Source organism: Engraulis encrasicolus, chromosome 10, assembly GCF_034702125.1.
Source record: "Engraulis encrasicolus isolate BLACKSEA-1 chromosome 10, IST_EnEncr_1.0, whole genome shotgun sequence".
NCBI lineage: Eukaryota > Metazoa > Chordata > Actinopteri > Clupeiformes > Engraulidae > Engraulis > Engraulis encrasicolus.
This window is the reverse complement of record NC_085866.1, coordinates 48,035,608-48,058,060: the sequence shown is the minus strand read 5'-3', so window position 1 is coordinate 48,058,060 and position 22,453 is coordinate 48,035,608. Positions and strand designations below refer to the sequence as shown.

Sequence of the window (22,453 nt, the reverse complement as noted above, 5' to 3'; positions counted from 1 at the left end):
GTTGACTTGGTTAGGTCAATCACCAAAATCTAGTCATAGCACACATCCCAGGTTATGACATTAAATTTCAGTGTGCATAGTGCACTTGATAATGTCTGAAAAAAGAGGGCTTGTGTAAGATATTTGGCTGTTATTGTAATTCGATTGATGTATACTATACATTTAAAAACAACATGCTCTAAGACATGATTCCTGTTACTAGAATGCCAATGACCAAGTCATAATGGCATATTTCAGACTATTATGTTCAACTAATAGCACAGTGTCACACTGATGAAACAGTGCACAAAAATGTAAATGATTCAAGTCCATTCTTCAAAATAATTATATTTTGGGAGGAAAATATGCATATAGCAAGGGCATATTTGTTTTCCAGTCATTGCAGATATATAGGCCTAACCTGACTCTCGCGCAGATGGACGAAGTGTAACGAAGATGCACGAAGCACTCGGGGTCTCGCGAGAGCCAGGCTAATATAGGCCTACCACTACCAGTATAATAGTGTTATACAGTATGCCAGCTGCAAACAACAAGACGAACAGCAGAGGGCCCCCATAAGCCATGGAAAGCAGAACATCACAAAACAGCAATGAAGACAAGCCCATGGCAGGAACTACAGTGCCGCCCTACCACTGAAATGTTTTGTGTGCCTTTGAGCAACTTAGTACCCATATAGGAGTATGCATAAAACATATTGTTGAAAGGTGTAAAAATGTTAGGATAAACAATGATCTATGCCAGCGTAATGAGAGAAACATGAACCCCTATGTTTGTGTCTGTGTAAAGTGTTAGCTCTGATTTCAAGATCAGCTCTCCCAGAAATCAGCTTCCCAAACAGTAGATTAGAGTTTGGTCTGTGGACTGTGGACTTCCAATTATTTAAGGACACAAAGGACATAACACAAAGGTATAGATGTGTAGTTGCTTAGACTTCATCTTTATTGGCAGTAGAAAAGCATGGGAAAGGTTTGGCAAGACAGTGGGAAAACACATATAAAAGAGAGCAGAGAGTGGGATAGTAAAAACAGACAAGTTTGGCAAATAAGGCTTAATACTCTTCTCCCTCCTCATCCTCCTCCAGGCTCTCAGCTCCCACCTCCTCATAATCTTTCTCCAGGGCAGCCATGTCCTCTCTGGCCTCTGAGAACTCTCCCTCCTCCATACCCTCTCCCACGTACCAGTGCACGAAGGCGCGCTTGGCGTACATCAGATCAAACTTGTGATCCAGCCTGGCCCAAGCCTCGGCAATAGCAGTGGTGTTGCTCAGCATGCACACAGCCCTCTGCACCTTGGCCAAATCACCACCGGGGACAACAGTGGGGGGCTGGTAGTTGATACCAACTTTGAAACCAGTGGGACACCAGTCCACAAACTGGATGGTGCGCTTAGTCTTGATGGTAGCAATGGCAGCGTTGACATCTTTGGGCACTACGTCACCACGGTACAGCAGGCAGCAGGCCATGTACTTGCCGTGACGGGGGTCACATTTGACCATCTGGTTGGCAGGCTCAAAGCAAGCATTTGTGATCTCGGAGACTGAGAGCTGCTCATGGTACGCCTTCTCAGCAGAGATCACTGGGGCGTATGTGGCCAGAGGGAAATGGATACGAGGGTAGGGCACCAAGTTGGTCTGGAACTCAGTAAGATCTACATTGAGGGCACCATCAAACCTGAGAGAGGCAGTGATGGAGGACACAATCTGACTAATGAGCCTGTTGAGGTTTGTGTAGCTAGGACGCTCAATGTCAAGGTTTCTACGGCAAATGTCATAGATAGCCTCGTTGTCTACCATGAAAGCACAGTCAGAGTGCTCAAGAGTGGTGTGGGTGGTCAGAATGGAGTTGTAGGGCTCCACCACAGCGGTGGATACCTGAGGGGCAGGGTAGATGGAGAACTCCAGCTTGGACTTCTTGCCGTAGTCCACAGACAGACGCTCCATCAGGAGGGAGGTGAAACCAGAGCCGGTGCCACCACCGAAGCTGTGGAAGACCAGGAAGCCCTGAAGACCTGTGCACTGGTCAGCCTGGAGAGACAAGAGAATAAAGGCCATAAGTAACAAGGTAGTGAATGATTATCCAATGAAGTAGCAATTATATTATTAAGAAACATCACGTATGAACAAATTGTTTGACAGTACGGACGGAGGCAGAGGTGTATAAAGTAAAAGTAAATTAACAGTGCATCTACCTCATTAGATAAAATGAAGTAACTGCTGTAAACTAAGTTAACTAGTGTTGTAATAACATCACTAAGAGTACGTAAATCTTTACTTTTACTGATTGGAGGACATATTTCTTACCAGTTTGCGCATACGGTCGAGCACCAAATCGATCAACTCCTTGCCAATGGTGTAGTGGCCACGGGCGTAGTTGTTGGCAGCATCCTCTTTACCAGTGATGAGCTGCTCTGGGTGGAAGAGCTGACGGTAGGTCCCCGTGCGTACCTCATCTGGAAAAGCCACACTTGGTTATACACTGACAGCACTCTAAGTCCTTATAAGGGAGGTCTACGACAACGTGTTGTATTTTTTTGGAGAAAAAAAATTGTTCTGCTTACTTTCTTGTGTTGTTCTTACCAATCACAGTGGGCTCCAGGTCCACAAACACAGCCCTGGGTACATGCTTTCCTGCACCAGTCTCACTGAAGAAGGTGTTGAATGAGTCGTCTCCTCCACCAATGGTCTTGTCACTGGGCATCTGACCGTCCGGCTGGATGCCGTGCTCAAGGCAGTACAGTTCCCAGCAGGCATTGCCAATCTGGACACCAGCCTGACCCACATGGACTGAGATGCACTCACGCTAAAGGACAATTACAGAAGAATCAATTGAAGTTCCACCAAACAATATGTACAGTACTTGCCACAGTGATTAAGATTGAATGCCCTGGCAAGCAGCAACAAACTCATTTAAACAAAACAAAAATAGCACCTCATAAGCAGACCGGTTAAGTAAGGCCACAGGGTTTTAAAGGGACTGAATACAACAAAGTGTACAGGATTATACTTAAATCTGCCAGCACACTGTACAATTTCAGACAGATTATAGACAGTTGAACAGAATGGGCATTCAGAAAAGTTGGGGAAATATGAATATTTCTTAATAAGCCATATTTCATTATCATTTGCAGGTCAATGCCACAGTCCATAAATCTAAACTAGTTCTGCCTGTCCGTCATCACACAGGAATGCAGCTCCACGTGGAAGTCAGTCACTTCCTCTATGAGGACTTTACTCCTCTAAGCAGAAGAGGTCGTAAATGTCTAAATAGAATGGAGAAATGTAATATACGCGTGCGTTAACTTTAGATGGCATTAATTCATCTGCTTTTCTGTAGAAGGAATTGCGCTCGAGGAATGACCTACATAGCCTACACTGTCCCGTGACCAATGTAACTAGTTGCCTTCAGTCGGAAATTACTGACTATCATCAGCACCAGACTGATTGTTCTAGAACAATGCCTCGAAATAACGTTCCAAAAAAGTTGTGTCGAACTCCGATTTACGACTCTCTTTCATACTTCTTAACATTACAGTGACTTTTATTAAGCTTCGAACAGTTCCCTATCCAAATTCTGTAACTTTACAAGACTTTTAAGAAAATAGCAACATTATACATCAAAGTAGCGCCTGGATAAAAAATCATTTTACGTCATATTTCCGAAGACTTAGGCTATTTTCTTTTCTTTTCGTTTCGTTTCTTTTCTTTCCAATACCGTGGTCACCAAGATAAATCAGAATAACTTAGTTTAACAACTTTACGAATAGCACTGACTGATGAATCTGTTTCATGCGTCAAAAAATCAGAATGTTCAATTTAAGGAAGAGAAAGGGTGTTCAAAGTCCACTTACCATGTTGGAGGTTTATTTTTTGCAGGATGGATAGAAAAGAAGGGTGAAGGATGTTAATAAATAATTCTCACACTTTGACCTTCTAAGAGTCTTTTGTGAGAAGTTTGAATGGCTATTAGGGTGGGGCGGTTTTATACTCTCCAGAAAATGCGTCACGCAGAGGAGGGACCGCCAGAAACCGGCACTCTGCCCTTGCCTGGTTGGCTGAAATTGTCCTAGCGCAGCAGGTTATTGGTTCTTTTAAACTTTGAATAGCAACTGCAATGTCATGTGTTTCCAATGTTAAATACCTGCAAATCTAGTTTTGGAATCCACCATGTGGTCTTGGTTAGTTTAAGTTTTGCCCCAAGTCTAGGGTTATCATAGGCCGATAACACGCACAAAATGTATGCAGGAGGCCTAGTTAAGTCATAACTCTTCAACTGTCAGCCAGTGTCGCACGATTTAAAAACTCATTAGAACACAAACCAACGCACTTACTTGTCAATGCCTGAAACCTTATATGAGAAGATTTTGTAGTGACTGTAGTGACAGAGGTGGACTGGATATAGCCTGTAGCCAAACCAGAAAATAAAAATCTTTAATATAATCAATTATTTGTGAATATAGGCCAATGTGATTTTCTTTGCATACAACAGGTATTCTTTAAGTATAATTTTTGATTAAATGGCCTATATCATTGTGTGTTATGTCCAGTCTGTTTAGTTAACACTCATTTGAGCAGACTAATTAAGTTGCTGTTGAAAAGAAAGCCATTTAAACAGCAAATGATGGTTCTCCACCACACCTGCTATTTGGCCTACTTCCCTATCCTTCAATGAGAAGATTGGTGGAAATCAATAGCTTTGCTGTTTTAGGTCTATTCTGTTGGGAAAACAACGAGCAACTTTCATCCAACAGTAGCCGATTAACAAAATCACAGCTAACTACATGAGCAGTTGTGGAATGAAACTGAAATGTTGTCTCTATCCCTTGCTAAGCTCCTTTTTTTACCTTCATCATGTGTTGTATTTAATTATAGGCCTACTGCATCTATCAATCTCGGTTTCTACTATCAAACAGCACTTTACACTAAAACTACAGGACTGCAGATTAATTATAATAAAAACTCATGTTTACATGAATATTGTCATTTTCACTTTGATATTTAGCGTAATGCTTCTGCTGTTGCTCATGGCTATAAGGTTCATGGATAGCTTGTTCATGGATAGCATCTAGTATTCTCTTCCAGTCAATCCTTGCCTGTAGCCTATTTGCATTTGGTGAGTATGTATGACTACTAGCGGTATGATTCAGAACTCACAAGGCCACTGCAGCTGTCACCCATAGGCCATACCCTAATGCCAGCTGAGAAGTCCCAGCCTGAGGAAGATCTCACTGACATTCTGTCTGGAAGCCCCCCGACAGCCTTCACATTGCTGAAACATGAAGGGCAACTCTGTCTGAATGCAGCCCACTTTTATATGGACTTATATGCACTGACGGATGTCCTGTACTGTAGTTCCTGCTGAAACCTGAGTTGAACACCCCCACCAATCACACATAGCAGCAAAATATGTATGGAACTTGAGCTCTTTCCCAAAGGAAATCTGCTTTCAATCTCTTTATTCTTTGAAAAAGCAGGATTGTTGCCAGTAGTTTAATGGATCACGCTGCAGGTTTTGAGATTAAGACTGAAAATAAACGTTTTAATACTACCTCTGGTTTAATTTGGAGCTCTGTAAGTGTGTCTCTGTAGATTCTCTCATCAATTCACTATGTTGATGCGCATAAATTCAGGAAATTCTAATCTGGCATAATTATATAATTAATCCAGTACGTTTTTTTTCAGGTTTACTCAATCAAAACCAATCAAAATATATCTCTTGGCAGTGCACTGTAACAAATTAAAAGCCGGCTGATCACAAGTTATACCTCGTTAGAGAACAAGACACAATAGACACACACCACACTGAAAGGTGTCCCATGGTGGTGGTGGTGTGGGTTATAAAGAAGCTATCTTCGCACTTCAGAGAGGGAAGTTTGCCGTCCTCCTGGTTGTGCTGCGGCTACTTCTGCTGAGTCATGTGCTTGTTCACGTCATGTGAAAGGTCTACTTACATCTCCTCCGAAACTCTGCATCACATGTTGGCACAGGTCACCTTCAACACATTACTTAAAAAAGACACCATACAAAGAAACATTTAAGACCAAGGATTTTTTAATCAGGTGTTATCAAATCATGACCTGCAAATAGATAACATTTGGTTCAAGGGGGCTCATTTTCCCTTTCGTGTGGCTTGGTAAACATTTGATGCGTCTGGCCTCTGATACAATTTTGTACCTCGTTTAACGGTTTTTAATACTCTTCTCCCTCCTCCTCACCCTCACCCTCGATGGAGTCAACTCCCACCTCCTCATAATCTTTCTCCAGGGCAGCCATGTCCTCTCTGGCCTCTGAGAACTCTCCCTCCTCCATACCCTCTCCTACGTACCAGTGCACGAAGGCGCGCTTGGCGTACATCAGATCAAACTTGTGATCCAGCCTGGCCCAAGCCTCGGCAATAGCAGTGGTGTTGCTCAGCATGCACACAGCCCTCTGCACCTTGGCCAAATCACCACCGGGGACAACAGTGGGGGGCTGGTAGTTGATACCAACTTTGAAACCAGTGGGACACCAGTCCACAAACTGGATGGTGCGCTTGGTCTTGATGGTGGCAATGGCAGCGTTGACATCTTTGGGCACCACGTCACCACGGTACAGCAGGCAGCAGGCCATGTACTTGCCGTGACGGGGGTCACATTTGACCATCTGGTTGGCAGGCTCAAAGCAAGCATTTGTGATCTCGGAGACTGAGAGCTGCTCATGGTACGCCTTCTCAGCAGAGATCACTGGGGCGTATGTGGCCAGAGGGAAATGGATACGAGGGTAGGGCACCAAGTTGGTCTGGAACTCAGTAAGATCTACATTGAGGGCACCATCGAACCTGAGGGAGGCTGTGATGGAGGACACAATCTGACCAATAAGCCTGTTAAGATTTGTGTAGGTGGGGCGCTCAATGTCAAGGTTCCTACGGCAAATATCATAAATGGCCTCGTTGTCTACCATGAAAGCACAGTCGGAGTGCTCAAGGGTGGTGTGGGTGGTCAGAATGGAGTTGTAGGGCTCCACCACAGCGGTGGACACCTGAGGGGCAGGGTAGATGGAGAACTCCAGCTTGGACTTCTTGCCGTAGTCCACAGACAGACGCTCCATCAGGAGGGAGGTGAAACCAGAGCCGGTGCCTCCACCGAAGCTGTGGAAGACCAGGAAGCCCTGAAGACCTGTGCACTGGTCAGCCTGGAGAGAGGAAAGAGAATGTTAAAAGTGAATATGTGATACAGGTATGAATCATACTGAATTATTATTCACAAAATAGCATTGTTTATACTTTATGTTCTATATATGTATGAATAATAGCTCAAATTAATTTAGAATGAGAAGGCGTGTATCATTAACCTAAACTAGATGAACATTAGCAACAGAAAATATTTTCCCCTGGCAGATTGGTCTAGCCTCGTACCATGTTGTGCAAGGGGCATGTAATCTGTCCTCCAATCACAATTCTCTATCTGAGCAGCAATATAGCTTTTGTGTCTGATTGAATCTGTGTAGCGCGTCATTGAGGAGAGCTTAGCACAGTGGTGATGGCACGGCTGCGCTGACCATTAACCTACAATCAAGCAGTTTGAACGTAAACTTTTTATTTCACTGATGCCACATTATTGATGACCCCCCCCCCCCCCCCCAAGTGGTAGACCCAGGTATTGCAATGAGCCTGTGTGTTTTTGTGTCTGTCTGACTGTGTGTCTGCCCGCAGTGCTTTGGGTTGGGCCTACAGGTGGCGCCAAACACATATTGACTAGGGGGGTGGGGGGTAGGTTGCCATGTCTGTTCTTGTTTTCTCATTGTGATAATCTGGCTTGCCAGGCTAGTGTATCATCATCACACCACACAAAATGACCATATGAAGTGCAAAGTTATGTCACATGAGAAAAACATATAGGCAAAATACTGTATATAAGTGAGATTCCTATAATGGATCATATTGTGATCATAGTATCTGATGCTAAATACTGACCAATTTGCGAATCCTGTCGAGTACAAGGTCAATGATTTCCTTTCCAATGGTGTAGTGGCCACGGGCATAGTTGTTGGCAGCATCCTCTTTACCAGTGATGAGCTGCTCTGGGTGGAAGAGCTGACGGTAGGTCCCTGTGCGTACCTCATCTGAAGGCAAGAGAGATATTAATATTAATATTTCAGAATAATCCATTCATATCTTTTCTGTGCTTTCACAATAATGCTGTCTTGGTCTTGCCATCCTTAAGCTTCCAGTCGATTCTCATTTCTGAATTAGTATGGCGGCAAGACCATATTAAAATAATTCCAATAAATTTCTAATAATAATTTCTTACCAATCACAGTGGGCTCCAGGTCCACAAACACAGCCCTGGGTACGTGCTTTCCTGCACCAGTCTCACTGAAGAAGGTGTTGAATGAGTCGTCTCCTCCACCAATGGTCTTGTCACTGGGCATCTGACCGTCCGGCTGAATGCCGTGCTCAAGGCAGTACAGTTCCCAGCAGGCATTGCCAATCTGGACACCAGCCTGACCGACGTGGATGGAGATGCACTCACGCTGTCAAAGAAAAGATCATGCATTTTATTATTGAATTTGTGTACCATAGATTGTAATGCACCTTTAATCGTGGAATACAGGCCGATTTGAATGTGTTCTTGAAGGTATGGCTTAGTTATGTGATGCTGGAGACCGCATCTACTGATGCGCGCTTGTGTAGGTGTGCTCTATCTCGTTATCTACAGCACTAACGCATATACCAGCATAAATACTTGATGATGCACTCAGTAATGGATACCTTCATTCACACACTGAAACGAGAAACTCCGAGCTAGGGTTTCCTGAACGGTTTTACAATTCATTCTATCTTAATAAATAAATAAATGAATGAAATAATCTCACCCATCTTTGCCCTAAAATGGACGCAAGAAAATCGCATCGTGCGTAAGCGGGGATGCAGGAGGATGTATGGGCTTTCTGTCCTGTGACAGCTGTAGCAGTGTATAGGCCTACGTCCTGTAATGGCACTGTGACAGGCTGCATCCGAATTACAAATTCACATCACATCTGCACTCTTTGTCCTGCAGCCCGCGGTGCGCACGACGCATTACGCATTAATTTGAACAAAAATGACAAATATGTATCTAAAACCCCCCATTTCAAACTACGATGAAGCTTACCGCGCGTGTTTAGAATATATGCTGCCTTTTCCAGTTTGCATTGGTTTTTGTGCTATTTCATTATCATCCAATCCATCCTAGTCTCATCTGCAATATGGCCATCGGCAACAAAATGTCTACCCAGAAAAGCTATCACGTTAAATCAAATAAATGTCAGAGTTGAATGAAGAAAAATGTATGCATTCTTACCATGTTTGCTTCTGGTCGTGGGGGGGTTTAAATAAGGGTGGGGCGAGGTATCGTTTGGTTTCTTACACTTCGACAGTGAGGGGTCGATGTAAGAAGAATAGATGCGGGTATCTGCAGCCGGTGTATTTATACAGGGGTCGCCGTGGAGACTGCGTCTCGGAGGTTTTTATTGGTCGGATGGAGGAGGATCTTCCTGTCAATAAAACCTCAAAAATCCCATTGGATATAGTCGTTTTTCCTTTGTTAAGGACCGCCTAAACAGCCTCACCCAAGTGTGTGGTTGCATCCAGTCTTTATTGTATGATCTGTTAGGTATTTTGAGAAGGGGGTGATTTTGCATTTTTGGATGCTTAGGATAAGGGATATTTAGCACGTGGAAATGTGACTACTGGTGTTGTTACAGTTTTCCCCAAACAGCAGCCTTTTCCTGTCACTGCAGCTGCAGTTTCCTTTGCCGCAATAGAGTGGAGGAAGCTATCCATCCATCTGATGTTTTATGATCTAAAACACTGGTCACTGGACAAGCAATGGTCAGATATAGCTTTCATTCTAACATCTAAACAATATAAAATGTGCTTTACGTGGAGGGCAAGTCTCCGATCCCTACATGGACCATGGACCAGATGTGATTATGGACCCAAATACAGCCCGAGATAAATCCACCCTACACATTTACAAAAGTGGCATGTATCTATTTACTCATCCACCCATTTGTGGTGTGAATTCAATTCAAGAAGGATGGTGGTGATTCAGCATATGGGAGACAGTGAAGGGGTCAGGTGACGTAGTCTTGCATGGTAAATAGGGCAGCAGTTTACGGACACCCAACCCCCAAACCCTCCTCTGCAGTAACAGGCTGCGGCCGTTGCTAGGCGATGAATGGCAGGGTTGCTTGGATACCCAGCGGCCTCCTGGAGGTTCAATACAAGCCTGCTCCAGCTGTCTTTATCAGAGGGAGTCTGTGTGTGTGCGCGTGCGTGCGTGTGTGTGTGAGTGCGTTCGTGTGTGTGGTATTGTGGGGGGGTTGCAGGGTGTGGGTGGGGTGGAGTGTGTATGTGTGTGTGTGTGTTGGGGGGGGGGGGGTGTTGGTCAATTAGCCAGCCAGCCATGAGGACAGAGCCCCTCCTATGGATCTCATGTCTTCTGCTAAATCCCTATATGGTCCCATCAGAGCCCTTCTGTTACTTATCCTCATGGTTCATTTATGCCACGGTGTTGGTGTCCCATATGTCCGGCCATACAAAGAAGGAAGCCATCACCAAAAGTCTTCAAACCTAAACACATGGCAATGGCAAGCAGGACTGGGATGAAAATCATCAGTTATTTCTTTACTGGATAATGATATAACTGCTTTATAAATCTGTTGTGGAGAACAGATGTTGATGTCCTACTATGTGCCGGGTATGTCATTCAAAAGAGGAATCCATCCCCTCCTCCTAAAGACATGGCCATGGAAAGGGATTTTGACTGAGGCTGATTAAACTCTTTTTTTAACCCCTTAGCGCAGCACTATGGCTCTCTGTAATGTCAGAGCAATGTTGTTATGATGTAGTGAAGCATTTTCAGCAAGTGAATAGGGTCGCCGGCGACCCCTGCTGCAGTAAGAGGCTACATGTGTTCTGGAGAAAAGGCTAGGTGTGATCTTTAGATGCCACAGAGATAAACTTCATTTGCACTCAGTGTTCACAGAAAACTGGCTCTTTACTTTGTTACTAAGTGAGCCATGGTAACAAGACATTGTGTGGTATATGTACTCAAAAGACTTTGTTTTGGTTGCCATAAGACTGATTCAAGCCATCTACTGTATGAGGTGGATATTGTCAGAATTGTGAGATACTGTAACACTATTTAAAGATGGAAATGAAAATCATATAGCCCCCTGTCTGTTTTTACAACAGAACAAAAACATGGTGAGAAGACAAAGTAAGACCAAAAGACATAGTCAGCAATATTTATGTACTACATTTCTGCTAAAATGGGGCTACTGTCTCTTTAAGACACACCCTAATGCTCAGCATCCGTTCTTCTCGTCCCAGTGCTGTGATGGCAATCTAATTGTGTTAGAAGCCAGAGCCAATCAATAAGCAGGCATTAAATATGCATGCAGATGGTCCAGCTGATATGATATGCAGCCTGGGTTTTGCTGGCCACTGTGAAAGCTTCCTGCAGCACCGGATATTTTCAATGTAGGCCTACTGTACTGTATCTCACTGTACTGTATCTGTAACAGAAAAGATGAACATGTCATAATCAGCTAGATAGTCCAGTTTGAGCATTCGCAGATGATATTTACAATGTATCCTTTGGAGAAAAACATCAGTGTGTCATAATGAGGGTGTTGTAGACATGGCTTTAGTACTTCGGTCTGGTCTCGGATGGCTAGGGACTATGACTAGTCCTGGTCTTGGACTCCATGAAGGTGCTCTTGACTACAGCAATGTTAGATGGTGGTTCAGTCTGGTGGGTGGTCAGCCCAAAGCCAGATATTTACAGTGTAATATGTGGTCATGTCTGTGTTTGTAGATGGTGCAGCCTGGCCATTATCAGTGTAATGCTCCCAGTACAGAATATAATGTGTAAGCCTATATACTATATATCCAAGATAAAACAAAATGCACACGTCATAATGAGTGAAGATAGTTGGTCTAGCCTGGACATTGGTCAATACAAAGCATTCAGAACAATGTATCTCAGAGAAAAAAAGATTACTTCGAGATGCGTGTATGAGTATGGTCTGGTGTGCGTGTGTGAGTATGGTCTAGTCTGGATGTTGGTTAGGTCAAACCTTCCAACGCCGATTTTACAATGCATCTCTGAGAGAGAAAAACTGCACGTCATAATGTTTTTTTTTTTTGTTTTTTGTTTTTTTTTTAATCTAAACCCATCCACCACCCCCCCCCTAATGGAGGACTTTTTTTTTTTTTTTAATCTTTGTCTTTTTTGTATTTCTCCTTTTTACTTCGATGTATTTCTTTCACATCATAATAATATAACATAATAACATAGCTCAAAAATGTAATTAAACATCAAGTTAATCATACAAAGGCCATAATAAACAAAGTAAAATTAGATAGTAACAAATAATACAATAGTACTGAAGAAAAAAAATAAATAAATAAATAAATAAACAAATAAATAAATAAAGAGACTTCTAGCAGCTATATCTTTTAGAGTTTTCATTTTAGGCTAGTTTATTATTTGTCTATCTTCACTCCAGTTTTCCCAGTGTTCCCCTTCTATAAGTTTAATCCATCGTTTTCTTATAGACGTCATAATGTTAATATTTAATACATAGACCAGTCTGGGCGTGGGTCAGCATTAAGCTTCCGATGTTATCTCCGAGAGAGAAAAGATGATAATGTGATAATGAGTGAGATAGTAGACTGTAGATGATGTGGGATGGCTGAGTGAACGAGTTCATGCTTTCCTGCAACAGATCATGGATTATTACATCCGGGATCGAGCTGGGCTGCATGGGCGTAAACCCTCTCAGGCAAATCATCTTAGGGATGACTATATGAAATCTGATGTTGGGCCTGATCACATTTAAATCCTCCACAACCTGGGGCACGTGTTACAGTACAACAGCCACAGACAAAATCATCTTTTGGAGTTTATGGATCCAACTGATCTTTCTGTGGTTCCTTAGCATTCATTTTGCAGTGCTAATTCAACATTTAAAGAGAAGGGTCTCAAGTGTTAACTTTGACTCTCTAAGTGTTAAATTAACACAACAAAATGTTGCTATGTAGGAACTGGTAGTTGGCGAGAAAGATGTACTGTAGCTATCTGTCTCCTTTCCAGCTTTGCGGTCCCCAAGGACTCCTGGATCATCCCAGAGTATAAGCTCCAATCCTGGGCCCAGCTGCCGTGCTGGAATGCTCGCTTGGGGTCCTCTCGAGGGTTTCTGGCTTATAGACAAGTGGCTGTCCAGCTCCAGCTCCAGCTCCAGCTCCCACACATGGAAGATGGGGGGGGGGGGGGGGGGTGTTCAACTGTAAAGTTTGTTTGGGGTCTTTTGCCATGGCGATAAGACAACTTAACTAAGCTTCTTTTGCCATGGTAATGTGCATCTGCCAATAAAGTCGTTTACGTGTACGTAGTTACGTTTTTGTGGTGGTCATTAATTCCGCTGCATCCAGTTGAACTTTGAAGTCTGGACATTGTTCCTGTTCTTGCCAATTGAAACATTTGCCGTTTTCCCCAATGTTATCAAAATGCACAACATTCTTGCAGTTGTACTGCAAGGAATACTATCTGAATCACACAAGAAAGAAGTGCTCCTCTGCTGGTTTATGTTCAAAACCAAAGCCATGCAGACGTGCTGTTAAAAATAGTAACAGGCCAGTGGCATAGACAAAAAACCAAAAGCTCCAGCTGGAGGCTTGATTATAGGAGAGCCAGCCCAGCAGCCAGACAGTGCAGCAGTAAATGACAAGCATGTCCCTGGATGCCAGGCATGGTTGTGTGGGCGACTGTTGGGGAACTTAGATCTCTCTTTGTGCCTCCTCGTACCCTCTCCGCTGGCTGAGAAGTGTGAGATTGTGTTTGTGGTTGTGTGTGTGTCTTTGTGTGTCTGTGTGTGTCTGTGTGTGTGTGTGTGTGTGTGTGTGTGTGTGTGTGTGTGTGTGTGTGTGTGTGTGTGTGTGTGTGTGTGTGTGTGTGTGTGTGTGTGTGTGTGTGTGTGTGTGTGTGTGTGTGTGTGCGTTTGTTTGTGTGTCACTCAGAAAGAGACAGAGAGAGAGAGAGAGACAGAGAGAGAAAGCAGAGAAATGTACATGTGAAGAACACACACACACACACACACACACACACACACACACACACACACACACACACACACACACACACACACACACACACACACACACACACACACACACACACACACACACACACACACACACACACACATGCCTATGCATGTAGGCACACAGATGTGAAGAGGGTCATGCATGCTGAATGTGAAAGTGGAAAGAGCAGTGAAAGAGACTGTAAGCCCCTCTGTCCAACTGACGGAGCAAAACACAGAGCACTCCACTCTGATCACGTGACCAACCCTGCTCAGGCTAGATGACATCACACAGCTCAAATCTAGGACAGAGAGGGAGGGGGAGAGCTCAGTGTGTGTGTGTGTGTGTGTGTGTGTGTGTGTGTGTGTGTGTGTGTGTGTGTGTGTGTGTGTGTGTGTGTGTGTGTGTGGGTGTGTGTGTGTGTGTGTGTGTGTGTGTGTGTGTGTGTGTGTGAGAGAGAGAGAGAGAGAGAGAGAGAGAGAGAGAGAGAGAGAGAGAGAGAGAGAGTATAAGTGTGCATGGTTTTGTATAGTGTGCGACCCATGTAAGAGAAAGTGAAAGATGCAGTGAACTGGAGGGAAGTGCTGGGACGGATAAGGGATCTGGGGCACTCTTCCAGCTGATTCCTGGATGTGTTTTTCAGTTCATGTAGGCTACAGCCGTCACTATAATACAACTATAGAAAGGAAATAACCGAGTATAGGCTAAAATATTGGTGGAAATGTTTCGACGTGTTGCCAAAGGTTTGCTCAACAATATTTTGGTCACCAAGCTCACTGCCCATGTGGCTGGGTGGGGCATACCTATTTCCTCTGATTGTGTGGGGAAACCTTCGATTCACCTGTTTGTCTTCTTGTTTCGTTCCTTTGCAAATGTTTTATTTATTTCTGTCTTACATTGAATATTTAATAATAATAATAATAATAATAATAATAATAATAATAATAATAATAATAATACTTGTATTTGTATAGCACTGTGTCATACAAGGCATGTAACTCAAAGTGCTTAACAAATGGGAAAAAACATCATCATGTTTTTCCTGTATAGAAGTGGTTTCAAAATCAAATATGATGATAGATGCTACACAAATCAAGAATTTGAAATGGTTTGGGAATGTTTTTCAAAGTGAGAGAAAATCAATGGAGCAGTGACTGCTTGTGAAGGTTCTTTAAATCTCCATAAAAGGGAAGCAGCTGTCTAGTTGATCTGGACTCAAAGGAACTAAAACTTCCCTATTTTACTGAGGAGTGATATTTGTCACACTTTTCTTTAAAAAAGGAGTTTGTGTGTGTGTTTTTTTCAGCTGGGATTTGGGACATAGTATGGGCCTCTGTTCACAGACCATTCTGCACACAGATCCAAATGTTTTACTCATTGACTTTCCAGTTGTACACTGTGAATCACCTCCACCGCACCTGCCTTTTATATTTGTCCAAAAGCTTGTTGTTTTTGTCAGGAGGGATATTCAAGTATGTTGCCTTGCACGACATTCACCACTGACATCCAGCACATTTCCTTTGAGTTCTTGGCATGGCTTCTCACAGGCACATAATAGCTTGTTGTCTTGCTATAGCTTTTTTGCTATAGGTCAGGACACAGTAGTAGTGTGTACATCTGACTCAAAAGGGTATCGGCCAAATGTCTGCAAACAAACTGATGACAAGGGTGACACTCCATACATGTCTGACGTGGAAAAGTGCAGACTGGATTCCAACTTCAGTGATTTTTGAAGAATTTAAATCTCCTCACATTTTTAAGGGCAGTCATGGGTAAGTGGTTAGGCCATCAGACGTCTAGCCCAAATTAGTTGGATTACACTGCGTATTGGGCAAGATCACTGCCTGCAGTGCTGAAGTACTGCCAACCCAGAGAAATGTCTACTCAGTAAACATTCTCGAGGTTGGGACAACAGGGCGCCACTGAGAGCTTGGGCAGTATCTGCACCCTCAAATATGTCCGAGGTCTGAGTGGACAACCCCATGGTCAGATGATCGTCACAGAGCAATGGAGCAGGGTGAACTGAAGAGGGCAGGACGCCTGACAAATCAATCGAACATCAGCGGAAGAGAGGCGAACAGGGAGGTGGTGAGTGCGAGCGAGAAAGCACATTTCTGACTGCAGACAGGTGAGAAGAGAATAAATGGTGTGGTTAATTATAAGGGGCTGTAACGCCGCATTATGTAATAACGGTGCAATATGTAATAATGTAACAAATTATTACATAATGTGGTGACAATCGCCGCATTGTGTAATAATTTACGCATTTCGTAATACATTTCTTGAACGCATTTCGTAATAACTTTTTTCTCATCTTGTAATAAATTATTGCAAAATGCGAAATTTATTACGGAATGCGGCCGCAACTTTTTTTTTTGATGGAAATGTAATAACATGGTGCATTATGTAATAATCTATATGGATATGTTTTTTCTGCACTTGGATTCAGTAGGCGCAGCACACACACATAGTCTCAGTGACATGGTATAGTCACTGCCCTCTCTCTCTCTCATTCTTCTCAGTTCTCAAACTGCTCGAGAGTCGCGAATGATGCGGTTAAAACCGTTAAGAAATAATTTCACAACTTGTTGCGTGCAACGAGTCCAACGAATGTCTCGCACTTTCTGCTACATTACACCAATTTACAGCGACATTAAATAGGCTAGGTCTAAACACTTCACGAGGTGGTGAAAACTAAATTAAATATCTAAATTAAATATCTTGGATAGCCTATATAGACCTAGGCCTAACTAGATTTGTTGCAATACAGATTCATTTTCTAGAGCCAGAAGTGTTCCGCTGGACTGACGAAACCGAACACGATCAAGTTTGCAACTTCTTTCCCTCGTGCGCTGTCCGTCAGCACCACCTGTCATTAGACGTCCGATTAGCTTTCATTACGTGCTGAGGGAAAAACTCCCGCCATTAGGCCTATGTGCTGTTGCACTGTTGTGAGGGATATCACCAAATAATTTAGATAAAAGTCAGAACATTATTTTGGCAATGAAAGGCACACAGGTGGCTGGAAGCTCAAGCAGTCTTCAGTCTGTTCATTTAAGCTTTTGGGTGCTCTTGGATATCGGGGATCAGTTCATGTAGAGAGAAGAGTTCATCCAGGCACTCCAAAATAAGGTGCCCAAACGATAAGTTACATTAAAAAGCCTTTAATGGTACTGGGCTGGGGTTACATTAAAAAGCCGACATGTTTTGACCTCACCAGGGGTAGATTTCTCAAAGGCGAAGTAGCTAGTCGGTTAGCAACTTTGCAGAGTAGATACTATAAAAGTTGCTAACTCCTGTGTCTCGAACGTTAGCACACGAAGTAACTACTGCTTGGAGTAATGTGCACTCTGAAGTAGTGGTGACTTTGAAAGTGAGGCGCCTCCTATCCGTATCTCGACAGTGAAGTTGAAGTACAGCTGGAGTAGATCCATTGAGTCCAGACATCACCTCAGCCACCCCAAGTAACACACAGCGCTAGTCTACTTCAGAGCGTGACTCCACCCATTAGCTAAACTTGTAGTACATATTTGACCACAAATGTGTCAATATCTTTTAATCCTGTGGTGCAAAAGCGATGAAAATCAATCGACATGCACACAAAGTGATGATACAGCTGTGAGAGTGTTCAGAACACAAATTCACGTCATGTCATTTGTTCGTGAAAAAAAACCGTCATATCCTTGGAATCTGATGAATCCCACACTAATAATATACTTTTAGCTGTATGCCGATTGAATTGCGTCTCATTTCGATGTGTAATTTGTGAAATATTTAGATAAGAAAGTATTGGTTACTCCCGGAAATGCGTTGGCTTACGTATGAAGTACTTACATTTTTTTGGCACACATTTCATTTCATAGCCTAGGGGTATTTACGCTTGCCTATCAATGGGAAGACGCGAGCCACGCGGGTTCGAAACCAGTGTGCAGCATGTTGACAACAACTCGTGAAATCGTGTTTTGGACCCTACAGTGTAACACATTTTCCCTTGGCTGCACGTGTGTGTTGGTAATGCACAACATAAATTATCTATTTCTGCCAGATATTTCCAAAATTGTGGCACTGTAACCATGTGGATTCGAACCGGTGTGGCTTCTGTTTTCCCATTGGGATGCAAGCGTGAATACCACTAGGCTATGGAATGAAATCTGCGCGAAGATTTCTCAGGAATATGACACTTCAACAGACGATTTTCTGGGAGTAACCACAACTTTATTGTCCAAATATTTTACAAATTACACCTCGGAATGAAACGAAATCCAATCGGCATGCAGATAATACTGCATTATTGGTGCGGATGGTGTCAGATTGTAATGCCACGGCCGTGTTTTTTCACAAAGAAATTACAAGGTGTGTTGTGGAGGAAACAGCGGAGTCACGGTGTCGTGACATCCAATCAAATGTGCTGCTGGTGGTTGTACATTATTGCTTTCTACTTCACGCACTGAATTTAGGAGGAAACAGCTGAATCATGACTCAGCAATCATGCATATCTCTTGTTGCTTCTTTGGTCACGCACTGCAATGCCAAGAAAGTAAGTAGCGGTGTGGACTCAGGAAAGCAGCCGCACTACTTTTGGCTTACTGTGGGAATAGTAAGGTTTCGAGAAATGCACGGATTTCGCCTTGAAGTAAGTAGATAACTACAAAGTACATCTGTAGTTCAAAGCTAACATTGCGGAAACGCACCCCAGGGCTGTGTTTCCCAAAAACTCTTAAGTAGTACTTAAGCCTTAGTAGTACTTAAGTATGAGGGGCCACCTAGGCAATACATCAGAAATAGGTCTCATATCATCACAAAAGTTTATACATACTCTATTTTACCTCGCACATGTACTTAGCACAAGCATTTTAATTGTGTGTACAAGGTGGTACAAAATATTGTATGTACGCCTATTAAATTATTGTATGCATAAAAGTGTTGTGATGTGATATATTGAGGTGGCCCCTCATACTTAAGTACTTAGGCTTAAGTACTACTTAAGAGTTTTTGGGAAACACAGCCCAGCCTGAAGCATTCCCAGGTGTCTTCAATGAGATCCCATTGCCAAGTCTTAGTGGCCTCTGGAGCTCCCACATAGTTTGTCTCCTTCTCTTAATCTGGGTATGACAGTGTAAGTTAAGTTCTGTCTTTTTGCCATAAGGTAGGACACAGACAACATATCAGTAAAACATCTTACACAACTACCGTTTGCTATCACAATTGATTGATTTTCCCGCTTAACTTTACCATCATGCATCATTTATCCTAATCATGTGCTGCTTTGTAGGCATATCTAGCCTTATCCTGCAGTCCATGAATCTTGTATGTTTTTTGTATAGCATTAGGTATTGTGTGGATCTGTTTTAAGCTGTCTGCCTCTGTTTGTAGCTCAAATGCGGTTTCTGATTGTGGAACGGACCTGTGCCAGGTAAGAGTTCTGTCTTGAGCATTCCAACTGAGACTGTACTGTTTTTAAGATGCTGCACTGACCTGATCTTGCCTAGTTATCACAAGTGAGATAAGGTCTGGAGACCTTCCCTCTGTAAATCCCATAGGGGGCGTGAAGTTAACAATTAAAGACCGCTGTTTATTGGGTGCTACGAATGTGTATCCTTTTTGAACAAGCGGAAAAAACACCACTGTTTATGTACTATATACACAGTATTTCTGACGTGTGGCAATGCATTGATGGTCTGCAAACCTCAACAACTGAAGGTCACAGAGGTTAAAGCCTCAGTTATGAATAATCTCTTACCATTTGTTAAAAAAGTTAAAGGGACACTGTGTAGGAAATGGTCAAAAAAGGTACTGCAACTATGCTGTTCGTTGAAACTGGGTTGGTTATTGCCAAATTTGATATTTACATGAAAGTTTACTAAGTAATAAACAAGTAGAGTCATTTTTGCAGCTAAAAATGGCTATTTTTGGAAATTCAAAATGGCGGACCATGGAGAAGATCCCCCTTTTCATGTATGTGTGTAAAAGTGTATGTAAAAGCATGTAAAAGTGCAATTTTTCCAGTCATAATGAATACTTAGAAATTTATTGTGGTGGTAAGTATTCATGAAAAAGGTAACATTAGTGAATGGGCAGCATGAATTCTAGAAATAAACAACTAAATATCTCACACAGTGTCCCTTTAAGTTCTTTGGTGCCCTATTATGACTGAACAGGCAGGTCAGTCTCAGAGAGAGATGGAAGAGTTTATTTAACTTGTAACTGGAATTTCCCTTCGAGGTAGGTTAGTACAAGTAAGTATTTACTAATCATCTCAGAACACAATTGAAGGCCACACTCTAATCTTGTCATAGTTAAATCCTCCTTGTTTGTAACTATTTGTCACTACTCCTCATAAAATCCCAGTTTGTTGAGCCATTGAGGAGTAAAAGAGTGTAGAAGTATTGAGAGTGATCCGGGTCTGTTCTTGATATGCTGTGTGCTGCTGTTGTACTGGCCGAGAAAAAATGAATGGGAGACTCGGGGGGAAATAACGTCTACTGTACCTGTTGTTCAGGTCAACGCTATTGTTCTGGCCAAACACCTTGCAAGCCTGTCCCTAAGAAAAGACTAGCTGAAATGAAACCTTCTCAACTCCCAAGCCACCGCTCCAAAAGATAAACAAACACACCCACTCCCTTGAACAAAAGCGCATGCACGCACGCACGCATGCACGCACGCACGCACGCACGCACGCGCACACACGCACACACACGCACACACACACACACACACAACCCCCCCCCCCCCCCCCGTATATTTACACACACAGCAAAACACTAGGGGGGTCCTTCACAGTAAGGTGGCTCTCATTCTCCAAGGTCCTGGGCAGGGCCGGGCATGAGCAATGGCAGCTGGTGACTGAACAGCTGTGTGGTGGTGGTCAGCCTCCCTCCCTCTCTTTCTACCTCCTTCCACCCTCTCTCTCTCTCTCTCTCTCTCTCTCTCTCTCTCTCTCTCTCTCTCTCTCTCTCTCTCTCTCTCTCTCTCTCTCTCTCTCTCTCTCTCTCTCCCGCCATCCTACCCACCTCCAGTTTCCACACACCATGTGGTGGCCATGCTAAAACCTGAGGGTTGTAACATGATCAGAAGAGCCTATGGGCGTGGAGGGACCCAGGTCCCAGGTGACACTACAAAGTCTGGGGGTAGAAGGAGGGTCCTCTCTCTGCCACCTATGGAACGTGTCTGCCACGGCCCGAGGGTGACTTTCCACAGTTCGCTTTTTTATGTGGTAGGAGTTGAGGACCGCCTGACTTTTACACTGTGGTGGATATGTGATCTGTGGTTTACTTACTAAGACAATGGATGCTTCCCTACTGTGATCTGTCCTCTCTCTCTCTCTCTCTATGCTCTAGGTTACTGTGAGCCTCAGGGCAGATCTAGAGAGGGTGTTAACCAAACACATCCTTGCTTTACCTAAACTTGTACAAATATGTCCTTGCTTTCACCCACTACAATTGATGGTTGCATACAGTAGAGTATAGCAACTATTCAGATGTGTTTGTTTCTGTCCCAATCTACAGTTGAAGACTATTGTTTGTATGTTGCCAGCTGATGGATAAGATAGCTAGTAAATTTGGCACTGGCAGTGTCACTGTGTAGCATATGTTGCTATGGAACTCCTCCCATCTGAGGCAAGTATTCCTATTCCTGGCAAAGAAGAGCAGACTCCTGTCTAAATGAGGGAAGAGATGTTTAACTTTGCGTAGCATGTGCAATCTGTGACATTTACACTACATTGTATTAACACATAGTTCATCCTAACGGTGAGAGAATTACTTTCTCTTCTCCACGTGCTCAAAGTTTTCTATTAGCCTTCTCATCATGTTATCGTAGATTGTCACAGTGATCAGATATAGGGCCTACTGTATATCATCTATATGTTTATATAAATGTAATATATAACGGCAATGGTTAAGAAATGTATTATTAAGGACTGTGTCATGTCATAGTTGTGTATTAAACTAAATTATATTTAGTGTGTATTTTGCAGCCAATAGTGAAGAATTCCATTGTCAGACCCGTGCGCATTATGAGACTACAACATTTGATGTCTTCGTAAGCTACATTCCATAAGCATTATCACAGGGGGGACCCACTTAGAACCAAAAGTGCCTCAACCGTTAGTCTTATCAAGCTATGTCCTCAATCCCACACACACTCTGATTGGGCTGTGTGGGGAGTGTTGTGACATTTGCATTCGAGGATGGGTCACTCTTAGCCTTGCACGCCATCCTACGTACTTCCGCCAAAGGATTGGCTCCACTACTATGAATACGAAATGAAATGGTAGTATTATGGGATGGTCAGGACCTGACTAGGTCACTCTACCCTCCACAAGTGACTTTGCCCTGTTACTCGTG

The 22,453-nt window shown here is 43.1% G+C and overlaps 2 protein-coding genes across 3 annotated transcripts; both read right to left on the bottom strand.

The window, feature by feature from the left end:
* Positions 1-916: 916 nt before the first annotated feature.
* On the bottom strand, positions 917-3,935 carry LOC134457222 (tubulin alpha-1C chain-like). Of its 2 annotated transcripts, none has more exons than XM_063209113.1 (4): positions 3,847-3,935; positions 2,576-2,798; positions 2,300-2,448; positions 917-2,023 (listed from the first exon to the last, which is right to left on the bottom strand). In XM_063209113.1, exons 1-4 carry the CDS (start codon positions 3,847-3,849, stop codon positions 1,049-1,051), a joined length of 1,350 nt encoding a protein of 449 aa, XP_063065183.1. In that variant the 5' UTR covers positions 3,850-3,935; the 3' UTR covers positions 917-1,048. The 2 variants fall into 2 exon arrangements, with proteins under 2 accessions (XP_063065183.1, XP_063065184.1); XM_063209114.1 differs by lacking the exon at positions 3,847-3,935 and adding an exon at positions 3,361-3,391.
* Positions 3,936-6,039: 2,104 nt separating this feature from the next.
* On the bottom strand, positions 6,040-9,402 carry LOC134457221 (tubulin alpha-1A chain). The gene is made up of 4 exons (XM_063209112.1): positions 9,316-9,402; positions 8,284-8,506; positions 7,947-8,095; positions 6,040-7,165 (listed from the first exon to the last, which is right to left on the bottom strand). The coding sequence occupies exons 1-4, from the start codon at positions 9,316-9,318 to the stop codon at positions 6,185-6,187; spliced, it is 1,356 nt and encodes a 451-aa protein (XP_063065182.1). The 5' UTR covers positions 9,319-9,402; the 3' UTR covers positions 6,040-6,184.
* Between the last annotated feature and the right edge of the window lie 13,051 nt (positions 9,403-22,453).

Bases quoted from the DNA above. Each gene is read 5' to 3' on its own strand.
- LOC134457222 (XM_063209113.1), bottom strand. The intron at 2,449-2,575 runs GTAAGAACAACA...TGGCTTTTCCAG, and splicing joins CCTGGAGCCCACTGTGATTG to ATGAGGTACGCACGGGGACC. The intron at 2,024-2,299 runs GTAAGAAATATG...TTGTCTCTCCAG, and splicing joins TCGACCGTATGCGCAAACTG to GCTGACCAGTGCACAGGTCT.
- LOC134457221 (XM_063209112.1), bottom strand. The intron at 8,096-8,283 runs GTAAGAAATTAT...TCTTGCCTTCAG, and splicing joins CCTGGAGCCCACTGTGATTG to ATGAGGTACGCACAGGGACC. The intron at 7,166-7,946 runs GTCAGTATTTAG...TCCTCTCTCCAG, and splicing joins TCGACAGGATTCGCAAATTG to GCTGACCAGTGCACAGGTCT.